General features: G+C 56.0%; 1 protein-coding gene across 1 annotated transcript in view; it reads right to left on the reverse strand.

Moving 5' to 3' along the window:
• Positions 1-2,052: 2,052 nt before the first annotated feature.
• The window catches only part of CUX1 (cut like homeobox 1), a 281,906-nt gene continuing 260,907 nt past the window's right edge, over positions 2,053-23,051 (reverse strand). The window contains exons 15-23 of the mRNA XM_075168938.1: positions 15,022-15,158; positions 14,492-14,558; positions 13,164-13,276; positions 12,411-12,527; positions 10,031-10,114; positions 9,414-9,470; positions 6,264-6,344; positions 4,325-4,389; positions 2,053-3,855 (exon numbers count right to left, since the gene is read on the reverse strand). Of these exons, the coding sequence (XP_075025039.1) occupies positions 3,795-3,855; positions 4,325-4,389; positions 6,264-6,344; positions 9,414-9,470; positions 10,031-10,114; positions 12,411-12,527; positions 13,164-13,276; positions 14,492-14,558; positions 15,022-15,158 (782 nt within the window). The 3' untranslated portion in view covers positions 2,053-3,794. The remainder of the gene's footprint in view (positions 3,856-4,324; positions 4,390-6,263; positions 6,345-9,413; positions 9,471-10,030; positions 10,115-12,410; positions 12,528-13,163; positions 13,277-14,491; positions 14,559-15,021; positions 15,159-23,051) is intronic.

Here is a 23,051-nt window from a genome sequence, read left to right on the forward strand (position 1 = left end):
CCGGTGCATTCACCGCTCGCCGCGGCCGGTGCTGCGGTTGCGCCGGTGCCGCGGTCGGACGCCACGTCCCTTGTCGCGGCTGAGTCAGCCCCAGCCTGCGCACGTGCTGCCGCGGGCCGCGGCCGCCTCCGGGGACTTCTGCATTTGGGGAGCGGCATTTCGGAGCCGCGGCTGCTCCACGGTGCAGAGGGTGCCCGCCCCGTCGCCGTTTCTCTCCTCGCTTGACTGTAAGGAGAACTGAACCGGGCTCTGGGTGAGCGTGTCCCCAAAAGGTCACCCAGTGCAGCCGGTGACACCCACGAAACTGGTGATGGGCTGGGCAGGGTGTGACGAGTCGGGTGTACCCCAAATCTTGCGCACGCCGGGACGGCGAGGGCAGCCCTGCTCCCGCTCCCCGCCGGGCATGACAGCATTTACCCTGCCCGTGGCAGCCCCCACACGGGGTGTTTTATAGCTCGTGCCTGAATTGGGGCTTCTGCTTCCTTTAATTGACCCGATGGCTCCTTTGTCGGCGGGGAAGGGGGTTTGGGCAGAGCTGGGCTGTGTCCTGCCCTTCCCCAGCCTTGCCAAGCTCGGCCGGGGCTGCCAGGCGGTGTCGGGGGGGCTGGAGGAGACATCTCCTGGTGCCCGGCCACCCGAGGACACCCCCCCACGTGCAGGACATCTTCCCAGACACCAAAATTGCAGATTTTTGTTTCGGGCTACGCACGAGCATCTCATCGGCTGTTCCAGTGCACTGGAGGGACGAGGCTTCCCCCGGAGCCCTGCAACCCCCCGGCTCTGCCCGAGCCCTTCGCCTCCAGCGCGTCTCTAGAAAGCAGCTCCGAAAACTTGGCCGAGGTGCCGGCCAGCCGCAGGCAGGCGATGACCCGAGAGCCCTCCCCAGTTCGGGCTTTCCCTGCCTCCGGTCAGAGGTTTTTGGCAGCCAAAGCCGGACTCTCGGCAGCGGCAGTTGTTTGCTGTCCGGGACACCCAGACGTCCCTTAGCTGCCGTAAGGTCGCCGGGGCTGAGATGCGCCAGCGGCGCGTTACCCCGAGCGCTGCCGCTGCTCGCTGCGATGCCCCGGGTGTGCGCAGCCCCTCTGCGGCAGCCGGTGCCGGGGGAAGGCAGGAGTTGGGGGTCCTTGTGCCGTGCAGTAGGAATTGCTGGAAGCTGCAAAACAGCGTGGTTAGAAGAGAAAACGACACCCTGCATCCAACCCCCACCCTCCCCAGGAGGGATTTGGGGACAAATTGGTGAATTTGCCGTTTTTCTTTTGCGTGGAAGGAGCTAACGGCTCTGCCTGAGGGATGAAATCCAGCAGCTCCAGGGCCAGTAAAACCTGGGAGTCCCGGGGGGCTGCAAACCCGCCGGCACAGCCCTCTGCCCTTCGGCCCCTCGCGGCGGGGGGCACGGCTCTCGGCTCTCCCCAGCCCCCCTCGCTGGGCTCGGCAGAAGGAAGCCGTGGCTAAAACCCAAGGTCAGAGCCTGCAAAGCAGCCCGACCGCCTGGCTGGGGCTGCCGGGGTCCCCTGGGCTGGAAAAGCGTGGAAAAAGGAGGATGAGGAAGGGGGGGGATCATGACTAGCTCCCCCCAAATTAGCCAGGCAAATTTACACCATTCAACCCCAGTGCCTTTACCAACAGCCGCCTGGGGATATACGGAATATCTCTGGGTTTGGAGCCCCTTCGCCCCCGTGGTCCCTCCTTCGCTGGGAGCCTTTTGCCTGGCCCGTGGGACGCCGGTGTTCGCCCGGCAGCTTGCACCCCCCTATAGCCCAACACCCCTATAGATGCACACCCCTATAGATGCACACCCCTGCAGCCAGCCTGGCACCCCGTGAGCCCCATTTTTGGCCAGGTTCAGAGGGCAGCCCCAAAGCAGCAGGCAGGGACAGAGGTCCTGCCCTTCCCGGGGCTGCGAGACATCACTGCCTTTAGCTGCTGTAATGGGTTTCTAAAATTAGCTGCACGCTCTGCCCTTGGACTCCAGCAGGACATTTCTCAGTTGTTTAATATCAAAAGTCCAGGGAAAAAAAAAAAAGAACGGAAGCAAAGCACAAAAGCAACCCAGTCAATGCATGTCTAAGTTTATTTTATCACTTGTCCTGCAGAACTCAACATCTATTTCAAGTCATTTATGAAGAGTACAAGTGTGAATAGCTGCAGAAGTTTTGCAATTCCAAGACACCACATACAGCTGCTAAAAAAAGCCAATTTAACCTTCCCAACAAAGCCTCAACAAACATCCCACCCTTCCCCGGATCACGTTTCCGAGCTACTGATTTCAGACAGCAAAAGCTCATCTCCTCCGCAGCTGAAGTCGAGGAGTTTACGCAGAGGTCCCCGGCATACGGCAGCGTCACCCCCCTCGCCCCTCGCTGGCATCTCGCCCCGCGGGTGCCTCCCTTCCCGACGGGCTCGGTTTCCCCCGAGCGGGACAGGTGCAGGTTGGTCCCTGGGGGTTTATCCCTCCCTTCGATTTATGAGTATTTTACATTTTGCCACGAGCCGCAGCTCCTATAAATAAACCTGGGCTGCCCGTGGCAGATGTGAAGCCTATCGCTGCCTGCACGCTCCGTTAGAGGCCTCGGCTTCCCAGCAGCGTGAATGTGAATAGATCTGAATCTGCAATGAGATATTAATTGCAAGCAACACTATTCTATCTTTGGAGGGGAATTTTAATTGAGGACCACCCTTAGCTAACAAGCTAATATCTTCCCGCACCATGCGGTCACAGTGAACCGAGGCAGGAACAGGGGGTGCCGGGACCTGCTCTGTTTAATCAGAGCCTCTCCTATCACCTCTTTCTCCCCAAATCAACCCAAATTAGCAGCCCAGTGTTCATCACCCAGCAAACCCGCCACCAGCAATTGCTTGATTTGACTTGTAGTTTCCTATAAGGGTCAGACGTTGAGCAGATCAACTATAAGGTAAGCAAAGCCCCATCCGAGGCAGGTACTGCCTTGAATTAGGTGAAGTCGTTGCACCCAGAAGGGCAACCAACGCTCGGCAGAAACATCTCAGCAAGGAGAGGGTCCGGAGCATCCCAGTGAGATCAGTCCTGACCAGCAACACCTCCCTTCATGCCCATTAAATCCTAACCAGCCGGGCTGTTTTCAAGCCGACGGCTCTGGTTGAAGAAGAGCATCTGTGGTGCTCAGCAGCACGGTAAGAGGTGCTGCAGAAGGTCCCGAGAAGCCCTTCAGATGGGGCACAGGGCTGAGCAACAGCTTCGTTTGACTGGAGAGGCAGCGAGAAGGCAACGCGCTGGGCAACCCCGGCTTGGGGGACGGCTGATTTTTATCTGCCGCTGTCTCGCTTGCTCCGCCAGAGCCCGGCGGGACTGTTTGCCTTCTGGTAATTCAATAAACCAGAGCACAACAGGAATTCTCCAATATCATGACGCTTGAAAATGCGAGTTCAGGTGGTTGGTTTTCCCCCCCATTTCTGGCTAAATTTAGTGGACCCAGTGTTGCACTGGATTTTAAACAGGATGGAAAGAGACATTGCATCTGAGAGGAGGTCCTCTCATCTTGCACTTCCCATGTATTTTGGTAAAGACTGAGCTCTCTGGGACAGCAGGAGGACACGGGCCTCCTCCGGGGAGGGAGGGCTGGAAACGCCGTGCCCTGCAGAACGACCCTCCATTAGCTGAGGCTTCTGATTTCCAAAGGTGGGAGCGGGGGCAATCATTGCCTCCATCCTACGAAGCAGAAAGCAAAGCTATAGCGAAGCGGCTGGCAGGGCGTGAAGGGCCAGATCCTGCCGGGGGATGAAAGGGGAGCCGGCACCAGCGGCGTCGCGTCCGTCCATCACTGCCACATGTCGCCCGCGTCCCCGTTCTCGTGAAACTTGTGGACGTGGTCGGCGTACCTGGGGAAAGGGCACAGCCCCGTTAACACACAGCAAGGTCCGGAGCGCTTCGGCGGCCGAGCAGGAGCCGCTTCGTTTCTGAGCGCTCGCTGTGATAATTAGCACCGCGCTTTCCTCCAGCCACTGGCAGCAGGGCCTGGGAGCTGCTCGGGGCAACCGATCCCGATCTCCTCGCCCACGTTTGGCGTTAGCAGGCTTCCTCGCCGGGCAAGAACCACTCGCGGGAAGGGATTTGGAAAACACCCGACTGAAGACAGGCAGTCACCCTGCCCCGTGCACCTTTTCTCCCCCTCTCCTTATTGGATTAAGGATTTCAAAGCCAATTAACCGCCCTCGTTTGCAGGACAGAGGTGCATCAAGCGGTGCCCAAAAAATCTGTTGCAAACCACCGTGCTCCCTCCACCGAAGCCGGGCGGACAACGCTGCCGAGCCCCGGGGCCGGGCTGACCCAGCCCACCCTCGCACCCACTTCTTAGCGCAGTACGCGGCACAGTCCCTTCCCACGCTCTCGCTCCAGGCCGTTTTGTAGAGCACCTGCGAAAGAAGAATTGCAATCAGCTCTGCTTTCCCCTGCCCAGCTCTGCCCGCCCTCGCCGCTGGGCCACCCCGTCTCTGCCATCCCAGAGCCACCAGCACAATCTCTGGTGCTGCGTTTTGCAGGCGCTCGTGGCTTTTCTGCAGCAAGCAGAGACCTAAAACGATGCTCGGGGTAAAATTGATTTTGCAGCCTTGCGTTTCCAGCGGGGAGAAACCCAGCGGGTGGGTTTAGGGGGGCTGAGGGTCAGGACGACCTTTTCCAGTGGGTTATTTTCGCCGGGGCAGCGCTGCCGCAGCTGCGGTGGTTTGGGGTAAGGCTCGAGGCTGCGCGTGGATGGAGATGTGTTTTGGGAACAGGCTTAAGGAAGGTCACTGCTCGGTTTGGCTCCTTTTTCCCCTTCGTGCCACCGAGTTTCCATTTCAAAGCTGTGGTCCGAGGGGGCGGGCAGGCAGCGGTGGGTTTTGGAAAGAGGGAGAAGCCCTCCCGTCCCGGCTGATGCATTAAAGCCTCGGGGATTTGTAAGCCGCCGTTATCTTGGCACCAGAGAAATACTCTAATTCTACAAACACCCTTCAGCGGGCCTCCAAATTAGGGTTAATTGAAATCAAAACAGGCAGAAGGCAGCGGGCGGGAAGGGGTGAAGGCTGCGCTGTCTCCCCGGATTAGCGGCAAGGACGTCGCTCCCACCGCCGGGATGGAGCAGCCCCGGGTTTGTCCGGTCCCCGTCGGGCACACGGTGCGTGCCCAGCCCAGGCAGCGCTGGGTGCTGGATTTCAGGCCCTTTTGTGTCTAGATGGAGTAAGATCATTCCAGCCATGTAATATTTATGAATTTTACTTTTTTTTTTTTTTTTAGGTTAGAGCTTTAAAGTTTAATGATGTTTAACTTTTTATTTTCTTTGCTCCTTTCCTCACCAAAACAACACAAAGTCAGTTTTACTTTGAGATGATCAGGACAGAAATATTGTTCTGATTTGTCTTTCATCTTGTTCCCTTGTTTAATTATTTATTATTTTGGTTTTTTTTCCCCCCTGAAATGATAAATAAACTCCCAGAAACCGTGCAAGAATATAGGAGGAGTTTGCACCACGACCGACTCCCAGGGGATTCGGGCTGGCTCAAGCCTCTATTCCTAACCAAACCTCTACTTCTCTACTTCCAACCCTGATGTACAATCAGAGAAATCTGAAAACTAGAGGAAAACAGAGCCACGGGAAACGCGGGGAGGACCAGAGCTCGCACAGCGTCATGCAGAGCCAGAGCTCATCACCTGGGGGGGCAGGGAACGTAACCGAGCTCCACCGCGCACGAGGCTAAGGGACGTACCCAGAAATAGGAAGGTGGAATTGCACGTGGTCTAGAAACAGGCGTCCTGGGGTCACGGGGCCATAGTTTATTCCTAAAATTTCTTAGGCTGTTAGCTTCACAAAAATTAACCAAAATTTTGCTGCCTGACGAGCGGAGGGCTTGCTCGCCTGCGTGCAGGGATGGCGAACCAGACCCGCACGCCGACGTGCTAAACCCTGTGTGAGCTCCTGGCACGGTGGCACCGGGGCCCCACGGCTGTTTCCAGGCACGACATGAAGACACAGACGGCTCCCGGCTCCTGCCCTCGGCCAAGCCCGTGCCCACCCGAGGGTGGCCCTTCCCGCCCCGTGAAGCCGCGGGGGATATTTCTTGCCACCTCCGTGTCTCCGCTGAGCTGGGCTGCCCACGCTCCCAGCCGCCCCGTGCCTCCAGAGCCGCTGATATACCAAGCTGCACCACACTTGCTTGGCATAATATCTTAAAAATGCAAAAATTCCCCCCTGGATGGGACGCTTGCTGCCATTTTAACGGGGTGCCCACCCCCCCGTGGCCCCCGCACTTACCAGGAAGACGAGGCAGTGCAGGAACAGGGTGTAGAAGAAGGCAATGGTACGAGCTGTCTTGTTGGACAGGATGAGCCGCCCCTGCAGCAAGAGCAGAACGGAAAATCCCATTTTAATGCGGGTCAGTGGAAACCAGCCCTCCCCACGCACGGGCTCAGAGAGACCCTGGTCAAGATTGGGGCCCTGTTTCTGCTAGACCCTACGTAAACATGCAGGTGAGGCAGGATGCTTTGCCACCCATCTCCAAGCAGCCGCTCTCCTTCAAGGTGACTGCCACAAGTACCTATGCTCTCCGCCTAAAATTGCCCAAATCGAGGTGAATTCACTCGAACCGCGGGGTTTCCCCCGCTGAAAACTCTCTCGGGGGTTTGTTTTGAGCCACCTTTACCCCAGCTTTCTCCACCAGCTCTACCCGCTCCCCCCGCGCCAGCCCTGACTCAGTGCCTGCCTGCGGCTCAGCGCCGCTCCGGAGAGAAACCCCGGCAGTAATTAAGTCTCGCACATTTTTAATTCATGAGCTCAAAGAACTTGTGATTTGCAGCGTCCCCTCGCCGCCTCCTTGGCGCAGCGGCTGAGCAAACGCCGCGCCGGTGTTCCCGAAGGCCCCCCCTGCTGCACAGCCCTGCCTGCACCCCAGCTCCGAAGCGGGACCCCAGGAATGACTTAGAGGACGATTTCACAGCCAGCCCCGCAGCGACGGTGCAGCCTCCCGAGTGCCTCGGCGTGTTTTAGGGGCGACCACTCTGCACCCTGGGGTTTGCACGCTCCTCCAGCTCCTGGCATCCCTCCTGGGACCTCCAGCCAACTCAGCCTAAAGCAACCGCGGTCCCGTGCCGTGGCTCTGGACCCACCGGCAGCAGGGAGCCGGTAAAGGGGGGTTAAAGGCTTGATACGGTGTGGAGTCCCCAGCTCTGGCAGCGGCGAGGCTATGTGCTTGCTGAGAGCCGCGTACACCCTCTGCCAGGCTGCAGTGATGGCTGAGCACCTTGGAAAACGTAAGCGAGGATGCCAGTCGCTGCTGGGCTATTGATTTTAGGGGAGCTGCTTGCCGGACCCCCGGCTGCTCTCCCCAGTAACAGCCCTCCTGCTGCACGGGGGAGGCTCACGGCTGGACCTGGTGGTCCGGGCAGGTCCCTGGGGTCCCACAGCTTGTCCTGCTGCCCTTCCTAATTGTCACAGATAATTATTTAAAGGAAGGTCTTCACCCCTCCTTGCTCATCCATGAGCATGAGCTCTCAGGCACGTGCTGCCTCCTCCTGCTGCCGGTCCCCAGCATGGCTGGGTACCACTGCGGGAGAGGCCACGAGGTGGAGGAGCATCAATAGCCCTTGGGAGGGCAGGCAGCACTGCTCGGGCTAAAGCAAAGCACCCCAAAGTAGGGACTGCCAGATGGACATTGCCCTGGGGGATTTTGCAGAGCAACTGCAAACATGGAAATTCCTTGAGCATCTTCCAAACCTCACTAGTAACCGGGTCTGCAGGTTTACCCATTTCTCCGGTCTACCTTTAAAGATTTACCCTCCACCTTTGCCAGTCCTGTGCCAACCCACAGAGACGTCCGAGCTCACTGCGTCCCAGAAACCCTGCGGGGCCGGGCTGCATCGTGCTCCAGCCCCTCATTTTGGAGAGGCCACTGAACAGGAGCCAGACCCTGACGATGTCCTGGCCCAGGACACTGGGGTCCCGATAGGAAAACCTTCGTGTCCATCCCTTCAAAAGAGCCAAAGTCAGGAGTAACTGCAGCCTAGAAAAGCAGCTTCCGAAGGACAGATCTTACCTTCCCACATAGCAACTTTTTATTCCTGCTGTAAAAGCTAGGGATTCATTATGGACATAAGCACATTCCCCAAACCACCACGCGGGCTTTCCAAAGCTGGCATTAAAACCCATAGATCTCCCACCAAACCAATTCTGGGCTGAAATCTTCTTTGCTATTCACGGCCACGCCAGAAGCTGCTGTAACAAACAAGATTATGTTCTTAAATATTCCCAAGGAATAACTCCCCTAAGTCAGTTTTTTTGTAAATGCCTTTCATTCATTCTCCGTGGTGCTGGCACGCCACCCAATCCATATTCATGTTGGCATTTGCTTGGTTTTTATGCAAATGACAACTTTGCCTTTATTACAAGATATTTCTGTATTCTGTGGCTGTTGCAGACCAGCACTCCCACATTAACCTCTGCTTCGTTGGATAGCTGGGGCTTAACTCAGCCAAAACCTGATCCTGAGCCTGCTGCTAATGTCACAAATATAAGTCAGATCTCGATAACCGCATTTTCAGCTCAGAAAGTAGCATTCATCCCTAAGAGGCGGCAGCCAAAACCCACGCTGGCAGCAGCCGCCCTCCTGCACGGCTCAGGCGAGGACCCTCTGCTGCTGCAGACACCGGCAGCTCCCCAATATTTTCCCCGGTGCTTTTTTGGAAGGAAGAACCAGAGCAGGTTCCTGACCCCCAGGAAGGGTCAAGCCTCGGGAAAAGGTCTTTCTGGAGAATGCGATAAGAACCCACTGCGCGCCCGAGGATGCTGCCAGGCCAGAGCATCTCCCCTGGAGCGGGACCCCTCGCAGCCCGGCGCACGCCTGCTCCCCGGCTGCTGGGGCCGAGTCTGCCGGGGGGAGTCGTGCTGAGCTGCCCCCGCCTGCACGCTGTCTGCAAAGAGGCTTTGCCCCCGGGCCAGCCCCCAGCTGGGGGTGCAGGGCTGAGCCCCCCAGCCACGTTCCAAACTGGAGGAGAGGTGCTTCCCGCAGCCCAGCTCCCGGGGGAGCTGCCGGGCACGGCCGGGGGAGACAGCGGTTCACGGCCATCCTCTGAGACACACGCTGTCCCCGAGCTCCCGGGCCGTGCCCTGACACTGCGGTGACCTGGGCTGTGGCATCGCTGGCTGGGTTGGGGCTGGGTCACCCGCTCCGGCCAGGACCCCCTGGGACGCTGTGGGATGGAGTGGGGGAATGGGGAAGGAAAGGGCAAGGGAGGAAAGTGATTTCTCCTAAACCGAGCCCCAGCGTGGTCTGCACCCCTGCCTGGGGGAGCAGGGATGGGGTCTGCTCCCCCACCCGGGGCCAAGCCCAGCAGCAGCGTTCCCCGCGCAGGCACCGGGCTTGAAAACCTCTCACCACCCGCTGTGGCACGGCGGGTGCAGCCCACTCACCATGCTCAGCGTGGCTTTATCCCAGGGACTGAGGCTCAGGTACTTCCGCTGGCGTTCCTGCAAGCAAACGGTACGAGAAGCTGATTTTGAGGCTCAAAGGGCAGATTTAGGGTTTGCAAATCAGGGAAGGAACTCTGTGCCCGGGGATGCTTCCACCCCCCCATACACACAGCCACAGGGGACATCCTGGGGGAACAATGACTTCGTTTCTTTTTTTACTTTTTATTTTTTCCTTTTTATTTTTTACTTTTTATTCTTTACTTTTTATTTTTTATTTTTTAAAGTGAATGGCATTTCAGTGTGTTTTATGCTTTCAGAGTGCCGTCCCTGAATTTCATCCGAGCGATGAAATAATTTCCCTGAGAGGTTTCATTCTCTGCCTGCTCCTTCCCTTCAGCACACCCGGACCACCTTGCTGCCAGCAAAACCAGAACCGAGGAGAACAACCTGCTCATCGACTGCAGCACGCTGCAACGCCTCTTCCCTCCCCACGCCGGGCAAAGCCCCGCTCTGCGATGCTGAAACGCGGCCGGCTGAGTCCTACCCCACGGGAGACAACGATCCCGTGGCAGAAGGAGGGGCTGATGCAGACGGAGGGTGCCCGGGGCTTTTCGTACCTTCCTGCTGAAGGAGGAGAAGGGGTCCAGGCGCTCTTCGTACTGGGAGGAGTAGCGCTGCTCGGTGTCGTCCCTGCTGCCGCCCTGCGGGAGCAAAGGCAGGGTGAGAGCCAGCGGGCGCTGGTGCGGGTGTAGCTGCCTGTACCTCTCCCCCCCGGTGCAAGCGGTGTACGGACACCCAGCACAGGGCCAGCCCCCCCCCAGCCCCCCGAGATGCTCATTTGGAAGACATGACCCCCAAAGGATGGAGCAGCACAGCCCGGAGCTGACCCGCGGGGCCGACAGGACCCATCACCTTCAAAAAGGAGAAGCACACCAGGGGCTATTTAACAGAGTCCTTTCTTCCACACATATCCCCCTATTTTTTGCCCTTTCCATGAATTAACAGTCATCTGCGTCACCCCAGAGAGGTCACCTGGAGACGCCTGGGCTACTGCAGATCCCACCCTGAATTCCTTTGCTGCTGGGCCAGGTAGGAGGGAGACAGCGGTTTAGGAGGAGGAAATCATTGTTTAAACATACAGCTATTATTAGCTGGGCAAAGGGCAAGGAAAATGAAGGGAACTCCTTGAAAGAAGTGAAAGATGTAGGTCGGTTCAGACATGCTGGGCTTTAAACCCCTCCTGGGACAGAGCTTCCCCTTGCGCAGCCTCGCAGCCGGCGCTGGACGAAGGGCAGCAGCGAGCCCCGAGGATGCCGGCGCAGCCTGCACATCCCTGCTCCTCCTTTCTCCAACGCTACCTCCGCAGGTCACGAGAACTGCAGATTCCACATCGTTCCTACCCCAAACCAGCCTGGAAACAGCATGTGCTGTCACCAGGCACGGCCACAGCCCTGGCTCCCGCCTACGTGGGCTGCACGTCCCTGCTCGAGGGCTCCGGTGCTAATCCCGCTCTCCCCCCGCGGCACTGCGCCTTCTCCAGCTCTGCCCCGCCAGCACGGCGAGGCTGACATTTGCCGAGGTCTTTCTGGAGCCGTTACTACGTGCTGCTGGTCGTCCTGCCCGGCCACCCCAGCACGCCGGCCGGTGGCTCCGTTTCGCTGCGGGTGAACCCCGCTGCGCACAGACCTTTAGCAAATATGCCCTTACGCGTCGCAATACGATCCACGGGTCACCGCGCAGCCAGAAGCCAGCGCTGAGACCAGCTCCCGATTTAGGGGCGATGCATTCACTATAGCCTGGCCTTATTGAATGATCTCTGACGATTATTTTTAACGTGTCACATGCCCGATTAGGTGGTGAATTATGCAATCCCCCCGTGCTGCTGCGTCGAAGGCTTCTGCTCTTTAGGTCATGTGAATGGCATTCAGGGGTTGCCTTGTGGCAGCAGATAAACATGGATATGATCTTCCGCGGGAGAAACGGGCAAAAATGTCAGAGGGGCTGACCCAGCGTCGTCACCAAGACATAAATAAAAGAACCAAATAAGGTCCTTCACGGCTGTAGGAGTTTCCCATCCCCAAATGCTATTAAAATATCCATCAATAAAACGGACTCAGTCCAGCCAGCGCGGAAAGGCAGCAGCTTTGGGGGAGGATGGCAGGGCAGGCAGTAGGCAGGGCGAGGAGCCGGCGTTCGAACCGATGTCCCTTCCCCGCTTATTGTCACTTCTGCAGTTATTAGGAAAGCCTGAGGTCACGATAGCCCAGCTGCGACCGAGGAACTGGTCGCAGTTGAAAGCTCCCCAGGTGGCAGCCGGAGCTGCTTGCAAAAGCCCCAGGGATTTCCAGGGATGAAACCCCCACGGGACGCGGCACGAGCAGGCTCCAGCAAGGTCTGACGCTGCTCCCCAGCCTCCTCCTGGTGTTACTGGGATTACTGGGATGGTTTTGGGCTGGCTTCTGCTCTTTTGGGAAGGGGCTCTGGCTGCCCGGGAGAGAGGGAAGCCGAGCAGCTCTCTCTGCTGGCCACAAGAAATTCAGGGGGGCAGGGAATGAGCGTAGGTGTGACAGGATGAATTATTTTTCAGGCTCTAGCTGCAGGGATTTATTGCAGGAGGTCCTGATTTAACTGCTTGCTGCCTGGATGGGCAGGAGCATCCACGACTTGCCCACCGGAGCATCACGCTGCCGGCAGTGAGCATCGAAGGGGTTTGGAGCAGCTTTTTCAGGGAGGAAATTGGAACTTCTGGCATCAAAGGTGTCAGACACCTTCAGGACGGTTAAAAACTACCTTCCCGGCAGAGGGGCTGGGTACCTGCTCCTCTAGACAGAGCACTGCACCCTTCTTCACCCCAGTTAGCTCCCGTTTTCCAACTTTCATGCAAGGCACGTGGGTAACGTGCAATTTCCCCATTGCCCCTGTACACGGAGGCCGCTGGTCTGTATCTGGGGTCTGTCCGTCCGTGTGAACCCCGCTGGGGGCCGGCCGGCCACTCACCCGGCCAGGGTAGCTCTGAAGGAACTTGATCTTCTCATAGAGCTTGATGTTGTCGGCTCTCAGGTTGTCCAGCTCACTCTGCAGGGCATGCACCGTGTGCTGCATCATGCGGTTCTCCTGCACGGGGGGAGCAAGGGGGCCGTTAGCAGCGAGGCCGGGGGGACGGCAGGATCGAACCGGGTGGGAGGCAGAAGGGGGGTCGATCAGTGCATCCAGCCGGGGTTCAGTCCCCTCTCGGTAATTAAAATCCCCCGGCTTTGAATTAAAATTGCTCCCAAATTAAAATTATTGCCCCAGCTGCCGCTGAACGGGGCCCCCCAGTCCCGAACCATTAACGAACCCGATCCCTCCATGGCTGAACATAGGCCAGGGCAGCCAAGGTGGCTGCGGGTGGCTGAGACCTGGCCCCCACGGGAGGTGCGAAGCCAACCTGCCGCCTTTGAAGAGCTGTACTTCAATTTGTAGAGCTATTGGGATTTTACCCCAAACCGCGTTGCCCACACGGCACCCCCGAACGCCGTGCCAGACGGCCGAGTGCACCTGCAAGGCGACAGGGGTTTGGACCTGTCCTTGAACTGGAGCAACACCGACGGGCTGGGGGAGGCTTTGGTCCTGCTAACAGCAGAATATATTTTTCTTTTGCTTGCCGTGGGGCTGCCTGCGATAATAAATTCCCCGCAGGTGATTAAAGCAGCCAGCTCCAGACTGCAGGTCCTGCAGCCCCCGCGCGGCCGCCCGCCCCACCCGACCTACCCCCTCCAGCTCCTGGTTCCTGGCGCGGAAGCGTTCCCTCTGGCTGGAGATGATGGAGAGGAGCGAGTCCACCTGCCCCTCGGGGAAGGAGGTGCTGGGGGACGGCGGGTGACCTGCGGACGAGGCTTGGCGTGAGAGACGACCCAGCAGATGCCCACCCTCCACCCCGCAGCGAGCGGGGCTTCCTCCCGGTCCTCCTTCCGACACCGCGGGACCTCAGGGGCACCCGGGCGGATAAACTCCTGTGCACAGCTATTACAACATGGACTGGTTTGTATGCTCTTTTTTCCTTTTTTTGGGACTTTTCCCGGGAAGGGACAGGTTCACTCCCCAGGGAAGACCAATTGCATTATTTGGTGCAACCCGTGGCTGCCTTCCCATGACCCCAACCCTCCCAGTCCCTGCCAGACTCTCCCCCGTAGCTTCTGCAGCAGCCGTAGCCCTAACAAAAGACCCGGTGCCACAACCAGCCCCTCCGTCCACGTCCGCTTCTCGCCCCTTCCCCTCCTTACAAAACAGTCACCCCCATTTTGTACTTTCTCCTCTTTCAGCCACCCCAGCAAAGCGGGGGCTGCTCGCCCGCAGCCATCGCCAGCTTGCCGTGCCTGAGAGCCCCATTTTGTGGGTGCCCCACGGCTGCCCCCCACAATGGGGCTCTGCAGGTGCCCGGGGGGCTGTGGCCAGCCCTCCCCGGCAGCGGGAGGCATCCAGGGCCAAGAAGAAATATGTCCCCGAGGCCGTGACTCAACCGGCTGCACAGAGGAGCTATTCATAGCGCAGGATGGGTGGCTGCAGGTTGTTTGGCTTGGTGGGACTGTTGCTGTGATATTGTTTATTGTGTGTTTTCAAAACAAAAAACAACAAAAAAAAAAAAAAAGAAAAAAAGGAAAGGAAGTGGGTTTTGTTCCAGAGGAGCCAAGTGTCCTTATTTGTTTGGTTCATTTTCTCCTGCAGACCTCGGCACAGGAGCCAACGTAAAGGAAATGTTTCGCTCGCTGGCTCTGGAGGGGTTCGGTGGGGAAAGAGCAGGAGTTAAAGCGCAGGGCGTTTGGTTCAGCCTGGGTTCAGCGGCTCGGCACGGAGTCAGGCCCGGCACGTGCCCGCTGCACTGGCTCGGGAGCAGCCGGAGGACCGGCAAACTGGGCTGAGAATGGAAAATCCATCACTGGCCCCAGTGAAGGACACGCTGAGCAGGTGATGTCTGTGCCTGCTTAGCAGCATCCTCATGCCACCATCCCCGGAGGTGACCACCCTGCCCATGGCAGCAGGATGGCACCCATCAGCACCTCGGTGCGCGGCACGGCCCACGCTTCGCGCCCGCCTCTCACCGTAAAACAGCGCCGTGGCCTCCTTGATGGGCTCAGGTATCTTCTCCAGGCTGGAGACGGCTGCACCCTGGGCAGCGGAGGCAGAAGGGATTAAGCGTTTCCCACCCACCCGAAGGTGCCTGGTCAAAGCAAACCCCTTCTGGGTCCTGCTACCGCCCTGGCACCCGCAGCCTCGTGGGAGCATTGCTGCCGGACAGGCACTCTGCAAGGATCAAGCCCGAGATAATGCGGAGAGGCTGGTATTCAACCCTCAAATCCCATCCTTTCCCCGGGACGGAGAAGGGCTGGACAGCCCTGGGTGCCAACACCGCTGCCCCCTCCCATGCCAGCACCATCCCATTGCGTGGGCACGATGGGTTGAAAGAAAGAAAGAAAAGGGAGGGGAAAAAAAAAGAAGAAAAAAAAGAGGAGGTAATAAAACAACCCTCATGCCTGCTGTCGGCCCCTCCATCAGTGACAGCCAACCCCTGGGGACATTTGGGGTGGTCCCTGCCCGCTGCCGGGAACCGAGCGCCGTGGGTCGGGGTTACCTCCGCATCCGGGCGATGCAGGGTGGGCAGGGCCTGGATGGTGCTGAGGTCATGCTCCAGCTTGGCGATGAGCTCCTTCTGGCCAGCCAGCGTGGACACGGCCTCCGTCAGCTGGATCTGCAGCTCCGCACAGCGCACTGGAAAACAGAGCCGGGGCCGTCACCCAGGGGTGGCCCAAAACCCCAAATTTTGCCAAGGGGACACCAAAAAGCTGAGAACCCCCCACCTGGAGCACCGAAGCCAACTCACAGGCAGCAACCCCGTTTTCTCCTTATTTCTGGGGGCAGCAGGAGGGACCACGCCAGCAATCCCTGCTCTGCTCCAGGCAGAAGTGACCAGGGGTCCAGCCCGCCTCGGTGACGCCCCAGGGCGGGCAGCCGTCCCCAGGCACTGCCACGTCCCAGCACTGGAGGCAACGCGAGCTTCAAATGCACCAGTAAAATATTTTTGGTGCCCCAGGGGTACCTGGCAGCATCCCGGCTGGGCAAAGTGGGGGGACCTGGAGAGGGATAAGGGGAGCTGAGCCCATGAACCGATTCCTGGGTCTGGCCTGCACAGGAAAGGCGCGATGGAGGTGGGCTCCGGGCAGCACGTCCCCGGCCACGGGCGCTGGGACAAGCACGCACGGGGCCGACGGTGCCGCAGGGGGTTGGAGCGGGGTGGGGGACGTCTCCCAGGAGGGGCTCAGGTGGGACCAATCCTGCCCCCAGGCGCTGGGCGAGGCTGTGCAGCCCCTGGCATCCCCGCTCGGCCAATTTTCGACAAACGAGCCCTCTTTCCAGTTCCCCCCCCCCAGAGTAAAACCCACGCCCTAAACCACAACAGGCGCTCGCTGGAATGCTCCAGGAGCAAAACAAAAGCCTCTCGTTCCCCTTGCATAACCCCAGCCCAGATGCGAAGCAACGGAGAGACGGGGCCAGAACTCAGCTCCAGCGCCAGGCGCAGGACCAGCACCGCAGGGCAAGCTCCCTGCTCCGTTTGCAAACCCATCCCGAAACACAGACCGGCAGCAAGCAGGGGCCCTGTCCTGCAGCAGAAATCTACTTGTTTCACCTTTCTGCCTTGTTGCCAGCAACGCCTGGGCCTCTGCCTGGCTGAAAAAACAGCTCAGCTCAAGGTTCAGACCCTGCGTTTTGCACCGCCAGCCTCTCCGCCGCAGGGGTGCAGGATACGTCCCTCTGTGCCTGGATTTCCAGGTGGGTGAAAGCTCAGGTCCCAGCTGTTCCAGTCCCTCCCCGATAATTCCCGTTGTAATTATTCCCCTGAATTCCAGACGGCTGGAAGGCAAAAATCCTCATTTATCAACAGCCAGGGAGCGAGAATCGCAAAGGCTGCCTGGGCAGCCGCCGCGCTGGGGGAGAAGCGAGGGCAGACTGTTGCGCCCGCGGGGCCCCTCTGAAGACTTCAGACGAGAGGTGCAAAGCCTGTGCAGCTCAATTCCAGCTCACCCAGTCCTGCCGGGCTGGGAGCCGCCCCGCGCACCCCCAAACCGGCTGCGGAGGGGGGTCCTCGCACGGGGCTCGATGCCCTGCAGAGCCTGGCCGGGAGGGTTGGACTCAGAGCAGCAGCGGGGGCTCGAACAAAGCCTTGCCCGAAGCCAACGCTGCTTTCCCACGAAGCAGGGGCTTTGCCGGTGCAAATTTCCCCCTTTTTTTTGTCAGAAATGCAATTCCTATGTTATTCGTAAGGGATCAAGCCTGCCTGCAGGGAAAGGGAGGTGACACATGCTTCAGACACAACGCATGGATTTTTTTTTTTATTTCCTCCCCTGCCTATTTGCATTTTATAGGCCCCAAATAAAAGGCTCAGGAAAGAGCCAGGAGCAGTTGCGATAAAGGCGCAGTCCCACTGGAGGTCAGTGTTCCTCAAGAAATGGGGAATTGCTGCCTGCTCCCGAAACATGGGTGGCCTGATGCAAAATATTTGCATTAACAAGATTTGGAAAGAAGAAAACCTCTTCCCTACGGTTAATTATTTAATTGGCTGTCTCTTTAAATGGCATTAAAATGTAATTGGGAAGCTATTACTAGCCAAACATGGGCTGTGAGGCCCAATTCTGCACAAGGCAGCCACGACCGTCGTGCAAAGGGCCTGATGCTGCGGCCGGCGTCCCCAGGCCACACCATGGCCCGGAGCAGAGCGGAGGGCTGGCTGGGGCAGGACACGTTCCCTGCCTCCCACCCTGCCCAAAAAACCTCTGCAGAACTGAGCTTTGGCATGCTGCTGAAGGAGACCCGAGCCCTGGATCCCAGCTCCCCAGTTTCTCTCTTAAATGATCTTTTTTTTTTTTTTTTGCTTTTGAGTTACATGGACTGAGTTTTTTCAGTTTGCTTAGGAGAAAAAAGGGTCGCCAAAGAAACACATCTCCCAGTTCCAAAGCAAGCCGCGTCCTTCCTCCCTTGGGTTCCACTGCCTCAGCGCTGGCCAGGCTTCTACAAACCGACCGTGAAAACAGGAAAGCCTGGAACCATGCCTAACACTGAAAGCAACCAAAATGCACGGAGCTTCTCTCTCATCTCCCCTTCAGTATCTCTTTTTCCAGTTGTTTTTTGGTGGTTTTTTTTTTTTTTTTTAATCATAACTTTCTTTTTTCAAAGGGGCAGCGGCCACCCGCGAGCTCATCGCTTCTCTGCCGGCGACCCTTCACCCCCAGCAGCGGCGGACGGCTCTCCCGGGACGGCAGGTCAGCTCAAGCATGGAGATCGACCAAAAGAAAAATTTGCCTTTGTCTTCTCTAAGCTGCTGTGCTGGAAAGCCCTCCTCTGACCCTGCGAATACCTCAAAAGCTGCGGAAGACAGAGAGGTGCTGCAGAAGATAATGGGACAAAGAAGGTGAAGCCCGGGGGAAACTGGGATTTTAAACCACGTATCTTTAGCCTCGAACTCCGTCGTTCCTGACTTTTGAGGCAATGGAGAAATGGGCCTGACATTGCCACCACCTTATGGAGAAAAGCGATGAAATGCAGCAACTGGGCAAGCGAACGCCGGCAGAAGCCACCTGCCCTGCCTGGTGCCGTACCGCAGTGCTGCGGGGCACGGGCGGGTCTGGTTTCTCCTTCTCAGCTCCACCTGATACACAGAAAACAAGCAGCTGAGACCGGGGTATTACTGAAAAGTATCTTCTGCTTCCCTGGGAGTCCTTGGGAAGGTGGTAGAGCAGATGGGAGCTGGACTATAGAGTTTTGCGTGGGGCACTTGTGAAGTCCTTAGGTAGCTGTTGGCTGGGTGAACTCTCCTTCTTTATCAGGGTTTTCTTAATTCAAATTCCCCATGACACTGATCCTAAATTCCTGAGCTTTCGTCTGGCCTGGCTGGCCAATGACATCGGTCATTAGAAAAAGTTCCTGTGAACAGGCTCCCAGGAGTTTGGCAGAAACCACCTGCATCAAACACGGGGCGACGAGCACGTCCCCAGTGCCACCACTGAACTTTGGCTGCCCACAGCTGAACTTGGCCTGGCACCTAACACCACTGCCAGACCCTGCTGGAGAATCCTCGGCTTGAAGAGAAGCACCTTTCAGGACAACCATCAGCCACGAGCCTCTTCCCACACCCCCTATAGGGCTGACCAAAGCTTTAAGTCTTTTCTGTATCACCGAACACGTGGCCTGATGAAATGCCCAGCATGAGCGGGGAGGGGGATCAGGCCCTCTGCAAGGAACCAAGCACTTTGCAAAAGACTGGTAGAATAGTAGCGGTGAGGCTCCAGAAAAGCATCGTATCCTGCCCAAAACTGAATGAGTGATTAGAAAGAGCCTCTGCTCAGAGAGGATGCTGTCAAGAAGATGGCTGTCCTGGGACGTCCGACCCACTGCCCGAGGAGCACAGCCACAGGTGACATTGCCAGGAGACGCGTGTTTCTGAAAAAATGTAAAGTTTCTGTGGGGACAGGCCATGCGGGGAGACACAAAGGTGTCTCATGCAGAGAGGAAACAAAATGGTCCTAAATCGAGAAAAGATTTAGATGACTCTCACACTTCTTTCATAGTGGATAGCACCGTCAGTCTCGCGCCTCTCCAAAGCCGCAAGTTAAAATCCTTGTAGCGAATATCGAGGAAAAAAGTCCCGGAGCCCGAGGCTCCACGGGCACGTTCGCGGGTAGCTCCAAGCCCAGCAGATGTAGGGGCTCATCGGAAGCGCCTGCGAGACAGCGAGCTCAGCACTGTCACGGAGCAACAGCAACTTTGACTCCTACAACAAGCCCCAGCAATTGGACTCCCTTGGCAAATCATCCAAAATAAACAGCATCTGTTTTCACAGATGGAGAAAATTAAGACATACTAGCAACTTAGTTTGAAGTTATAAGGCCAGACATAAATAAATGAGAGGCAATCTTTCCATAAGATGGTGGCTTGATTACTGAGGATACAGACAGATGAATAAATCACCTTGGGGTGAGATAGGCTGTAACTTGCTACACATCCACGAGACTGGAGTAACTGCTCATGTGTATCCTCTGAGCCCGCAGGAAATGAGAGGTAAGTGGTATTGCTGACGGGATCTGCAGGGTAGGAGCACACACATGGGCAGTTACTGCAAATTAGCTGATGCTCTGCAAGTTCACACCCTGATTTGCCTTATGGTAACTTTTTAATCTCCCTCCATTACTGTCTGGCCTCCTTGAATTTACATAACAGTAAAAAAATAAGAAAACAAGCAGAGAAGTGATGTGGCACGCTAGGCGCTTTCTTTGAAAAACTATCCTCTCAGAAGTCAACTGAAGTGCATTGAAACCCACTACTTCAAAGGTTTTAAGAGTACTTTATTGACTGGAAGGAAGATGATGGTAAGATAACTAAATCTTGGAGTACCTTGACATGAAGGCTGAGAAACCCAGGCACAAAGCTGGAGACTCACTCAACAAAACCACTGGTGTTTGAGTGCGCCAGGACGAGGAGCGGGAGCCAAAGGAAGAAGAAGGAAACTGGGTCTGCCACGGGTCCTTTGATTTTTCCACCTCCTTCACCTTTCCCCAGGTTGGGCCACTCTGGTTAATGACTGCATTGCTGTGGACAGTTACTTAGAAGTTGAAATGGTTGTTCCTCCCCGTGCAGAAATGAATGCTAAAGCTTTTTGGCACCTCTCTCCCGTGAGCCTTTTCAAGCCAACAAAGTCTTACCTCCGGTTCTACCTGATGCCAGAGCCCCCAGGTTTATACAAAAACTAAGGTGCAATTTCAGCCTCTTGAAGTACTTGGCATTTAGCTTTTAAGGAAGTCTGAAAAAGACAGTTATTGCCCAAAGTCCCGCTCCCCTTCCAGGAGGATCAAAGGGAGATGACTTGAGTCTGCGCTTTGTAGCTGAAGGGATGAGTGGGACACTGTCCACACACTGCCGATTGTGTCCTGGATAGACCAGGTGGTTTTCTCTGTCCTCTTTTTGGTCTGTGAAGATGCCGAGGAAGATAGATCTGAGCCAAAATCCTTCACGCAACAGGAAGGTTGTCAAAGGCCTTTCAGTGTTGTACATCTCAATGGTTCTAGTTCTGTCTTGACCTTTTCATAGAGTGGGACAGCATTTCTGCATGGTCCAGAGTTGCGTGGGAGTCATTCAATCTGTCTTAACTTCATGCAAAGCCTTTTCCTTGGGGCCACCATTGCTGTGAGCTGTCAGTAGGCTGAGAAACAGGACAAGGCAGAAGGGAGTGATTTAACATTTCTTTTCTACAAAGCATCGAAGTCCTGTCTCTCAAATCTAGCGGAGTCCTCTGGTGCAAATCTGCTCAGAGATAAAGGCTGAAGAACAGGTTGTAGCACAAAAGCCCAGCTAAGCCATCTCCTGAGGTCCACCTCACCTCACATAAAGCAATGAAGAAACATCACCTAAAGGGCGTATATTCTTCCAAGAATCTTCCCACAGCGAATAAAGATATTGGAGATCAAGTGCTCCAGAGAGCCCACCAACACTACAGAAGTCACACAAGAACCGGGCTTTTGGGATGGTTTTAAAGCAACCTCTCTAGAAATCGCCAGAGAAGGAAGAAAGGTCAGTCAGCTCCAAGAGCACCCGAGTAGCCAAAATGCCTGGGTTATGTTAGTCTGGGAATCGTCTTGGCCTGCAACTTTGCTTATGGGTAGCAATCAGGCTGTCCTTGTTTATCACCTCTGTACCTGACAAGATTATTCTCTGATCAGACCTTCTGCAAGCGTTCTAAAAGGGGGCAAAAAGAAAGCAGATGATGAAAAGAAAGGAATGATGCCATCTCTAAAAGCCATCTGCAACTCCTAGCACAATCTATCTAGTCTTTAGCCACAGTTACCACCCCTGGAAAAACTCCAAGAATGAAGTGATGAGTTGCTCTAGAGACACAGAGGTTGTAGAAGACATCAAGAACCTTCAGTGACACCCTTCAGGGGTGTATGCAGAAGATGTGCAGTCCCAGATGGCAAGGGCTGGGACTGGCACCAGTGAAGGCAGCAAGAACAACCCTTCTCATTTCCACTTCCCCGTGCTTTCAAAAAGACAAGAAGAAGTAGGGACAGTAGAAAGCAGATCACATCCAACACCCCCAGGACAAAATTTGAGACTTCATCTGCCCAAGTGACAAAAGGTTGGGAGCACACGCAAAAGCCCTCGTCACCCTAGCTGCCGTGCTCATGACAATACCTGAGCAGCCGCCTTCGAGCCCCCTGCAGCCCCTCTCCGTGCCCTCAGACACGACTGTGAACGCGGCCCTGGGGAAGGGCAAAGCGAGCCCCCGAAGCGCAGCGGTGAGTGCCTGCCCCACGGCAGCTCGCTGCCCCGCTCCCCGGGCTTCTCTGCCAGCTGCCGGCAGAGGAGGTGCAGGCAAGATTTCTGCTCCCTCCCTTCCTTTTCCCCCTTTCTTTTCACAATGAATCTGGAATTTTGAGGGCCTGCCGGGAAGGGAAGGTTTGAAGGATTTCTCCTTCCCTTTCCTCCTGGCCCAGCCACTCCAAAATAAACAGCCCCCAGCAAAGAAAGAGAGTCCTGCTTAATAAATTCTCTCTGTAAGGATAGAGATTTCATAGAAGAATGGATTATTTCCAAGGGTACTAAGATAATGACATGGGTAACTAGGAAGAGTTCAAGGAAACAGTTTGAATTTTCTTATCAGTTTCCCATAGCTTGGAGCAAAAAGAAAATAAAATGCTCTACTGTAATCAAATCATGTTTTCTGAAGCCCTCTGTTGGCAAGTACACAATTTCTTCACCGCTTCCATTAAAACAGAAATACTTGGAAGAAAATGATAGCATTTCCAAACGGAAAGAAGTGGGGCCCAAAAGCACCACGTCAGCTGCTCACAGTATGCTCTTGTTCTTACCTGGTGGGAACATGATGCCATGTGAAAAAACACCCCCCTTCCCCCTGAAAGACAAACTACCTCTCGGTGACCGTGGGGTGGGAGCTGGCCCGCGGCCAGTATCCACGGCACCGAGGTGCTCACCTGGTGCTAACTTGTTCCTGCACCTAGGGATACAACAAACAAGGATTTCTCCCATTAACTCAGCAAATGCCTGTAGTATTTCCTATGTAAAACCTCACCCTTGCTACAGCATCTAACTCCAGAAGCAGCTATTTACCAGCAGAAAGAGTGGTGAGATATGGGTATGCCCCAGTGCTGACCAGTGAGGGTCCATGGGAACACACGGCATACGCCTCTCCTTCCGGAAAGGAGATTTTCGACATGCTTTTGAAGGACTACCAATAAACGCATGGAAAATCCAACTATCTCCATGGAAGACCATAAAAGTATCTGCTCTTGCCTTCTGAGATGCATCTTTGTGGTTTTGGTTGCCTCCTAGCTTCCCAAAAATAAACCTTGGGAGATTTAGGCTTAAGAGGACAGTCTGGTTTTATCCTCGATGCATGCTTCTGAGCTACAATGAACCCCCTCCAGCTTCTTCTGCACCAGGTCTGTGCTTTCACAAGTATAATGCATCTTTTGCTTATGACCGTGTGTGTGATTTTAGTAGTTCAGTGCCGATACCACCATACCTAAAGAAAAGTGCAGGTTATAAATATACAAATTAACCAACTTGAGTCATAACACTTTAAAAGTGTAGATGTTT

The sequence above is a fragment of the Calonectris borealis genome, chromosome 19, assembly GCF_964195595.1.
Source record: "Calonectris borealis chromosome 19, bCalBor7.hap1.2, whole genome shotgun sequence".
NCBI lineage: Eukaryota > Metazoa > Chordata > Aves > Procellariiformes > Procellariidae > Calonectris > Calonectris borealis.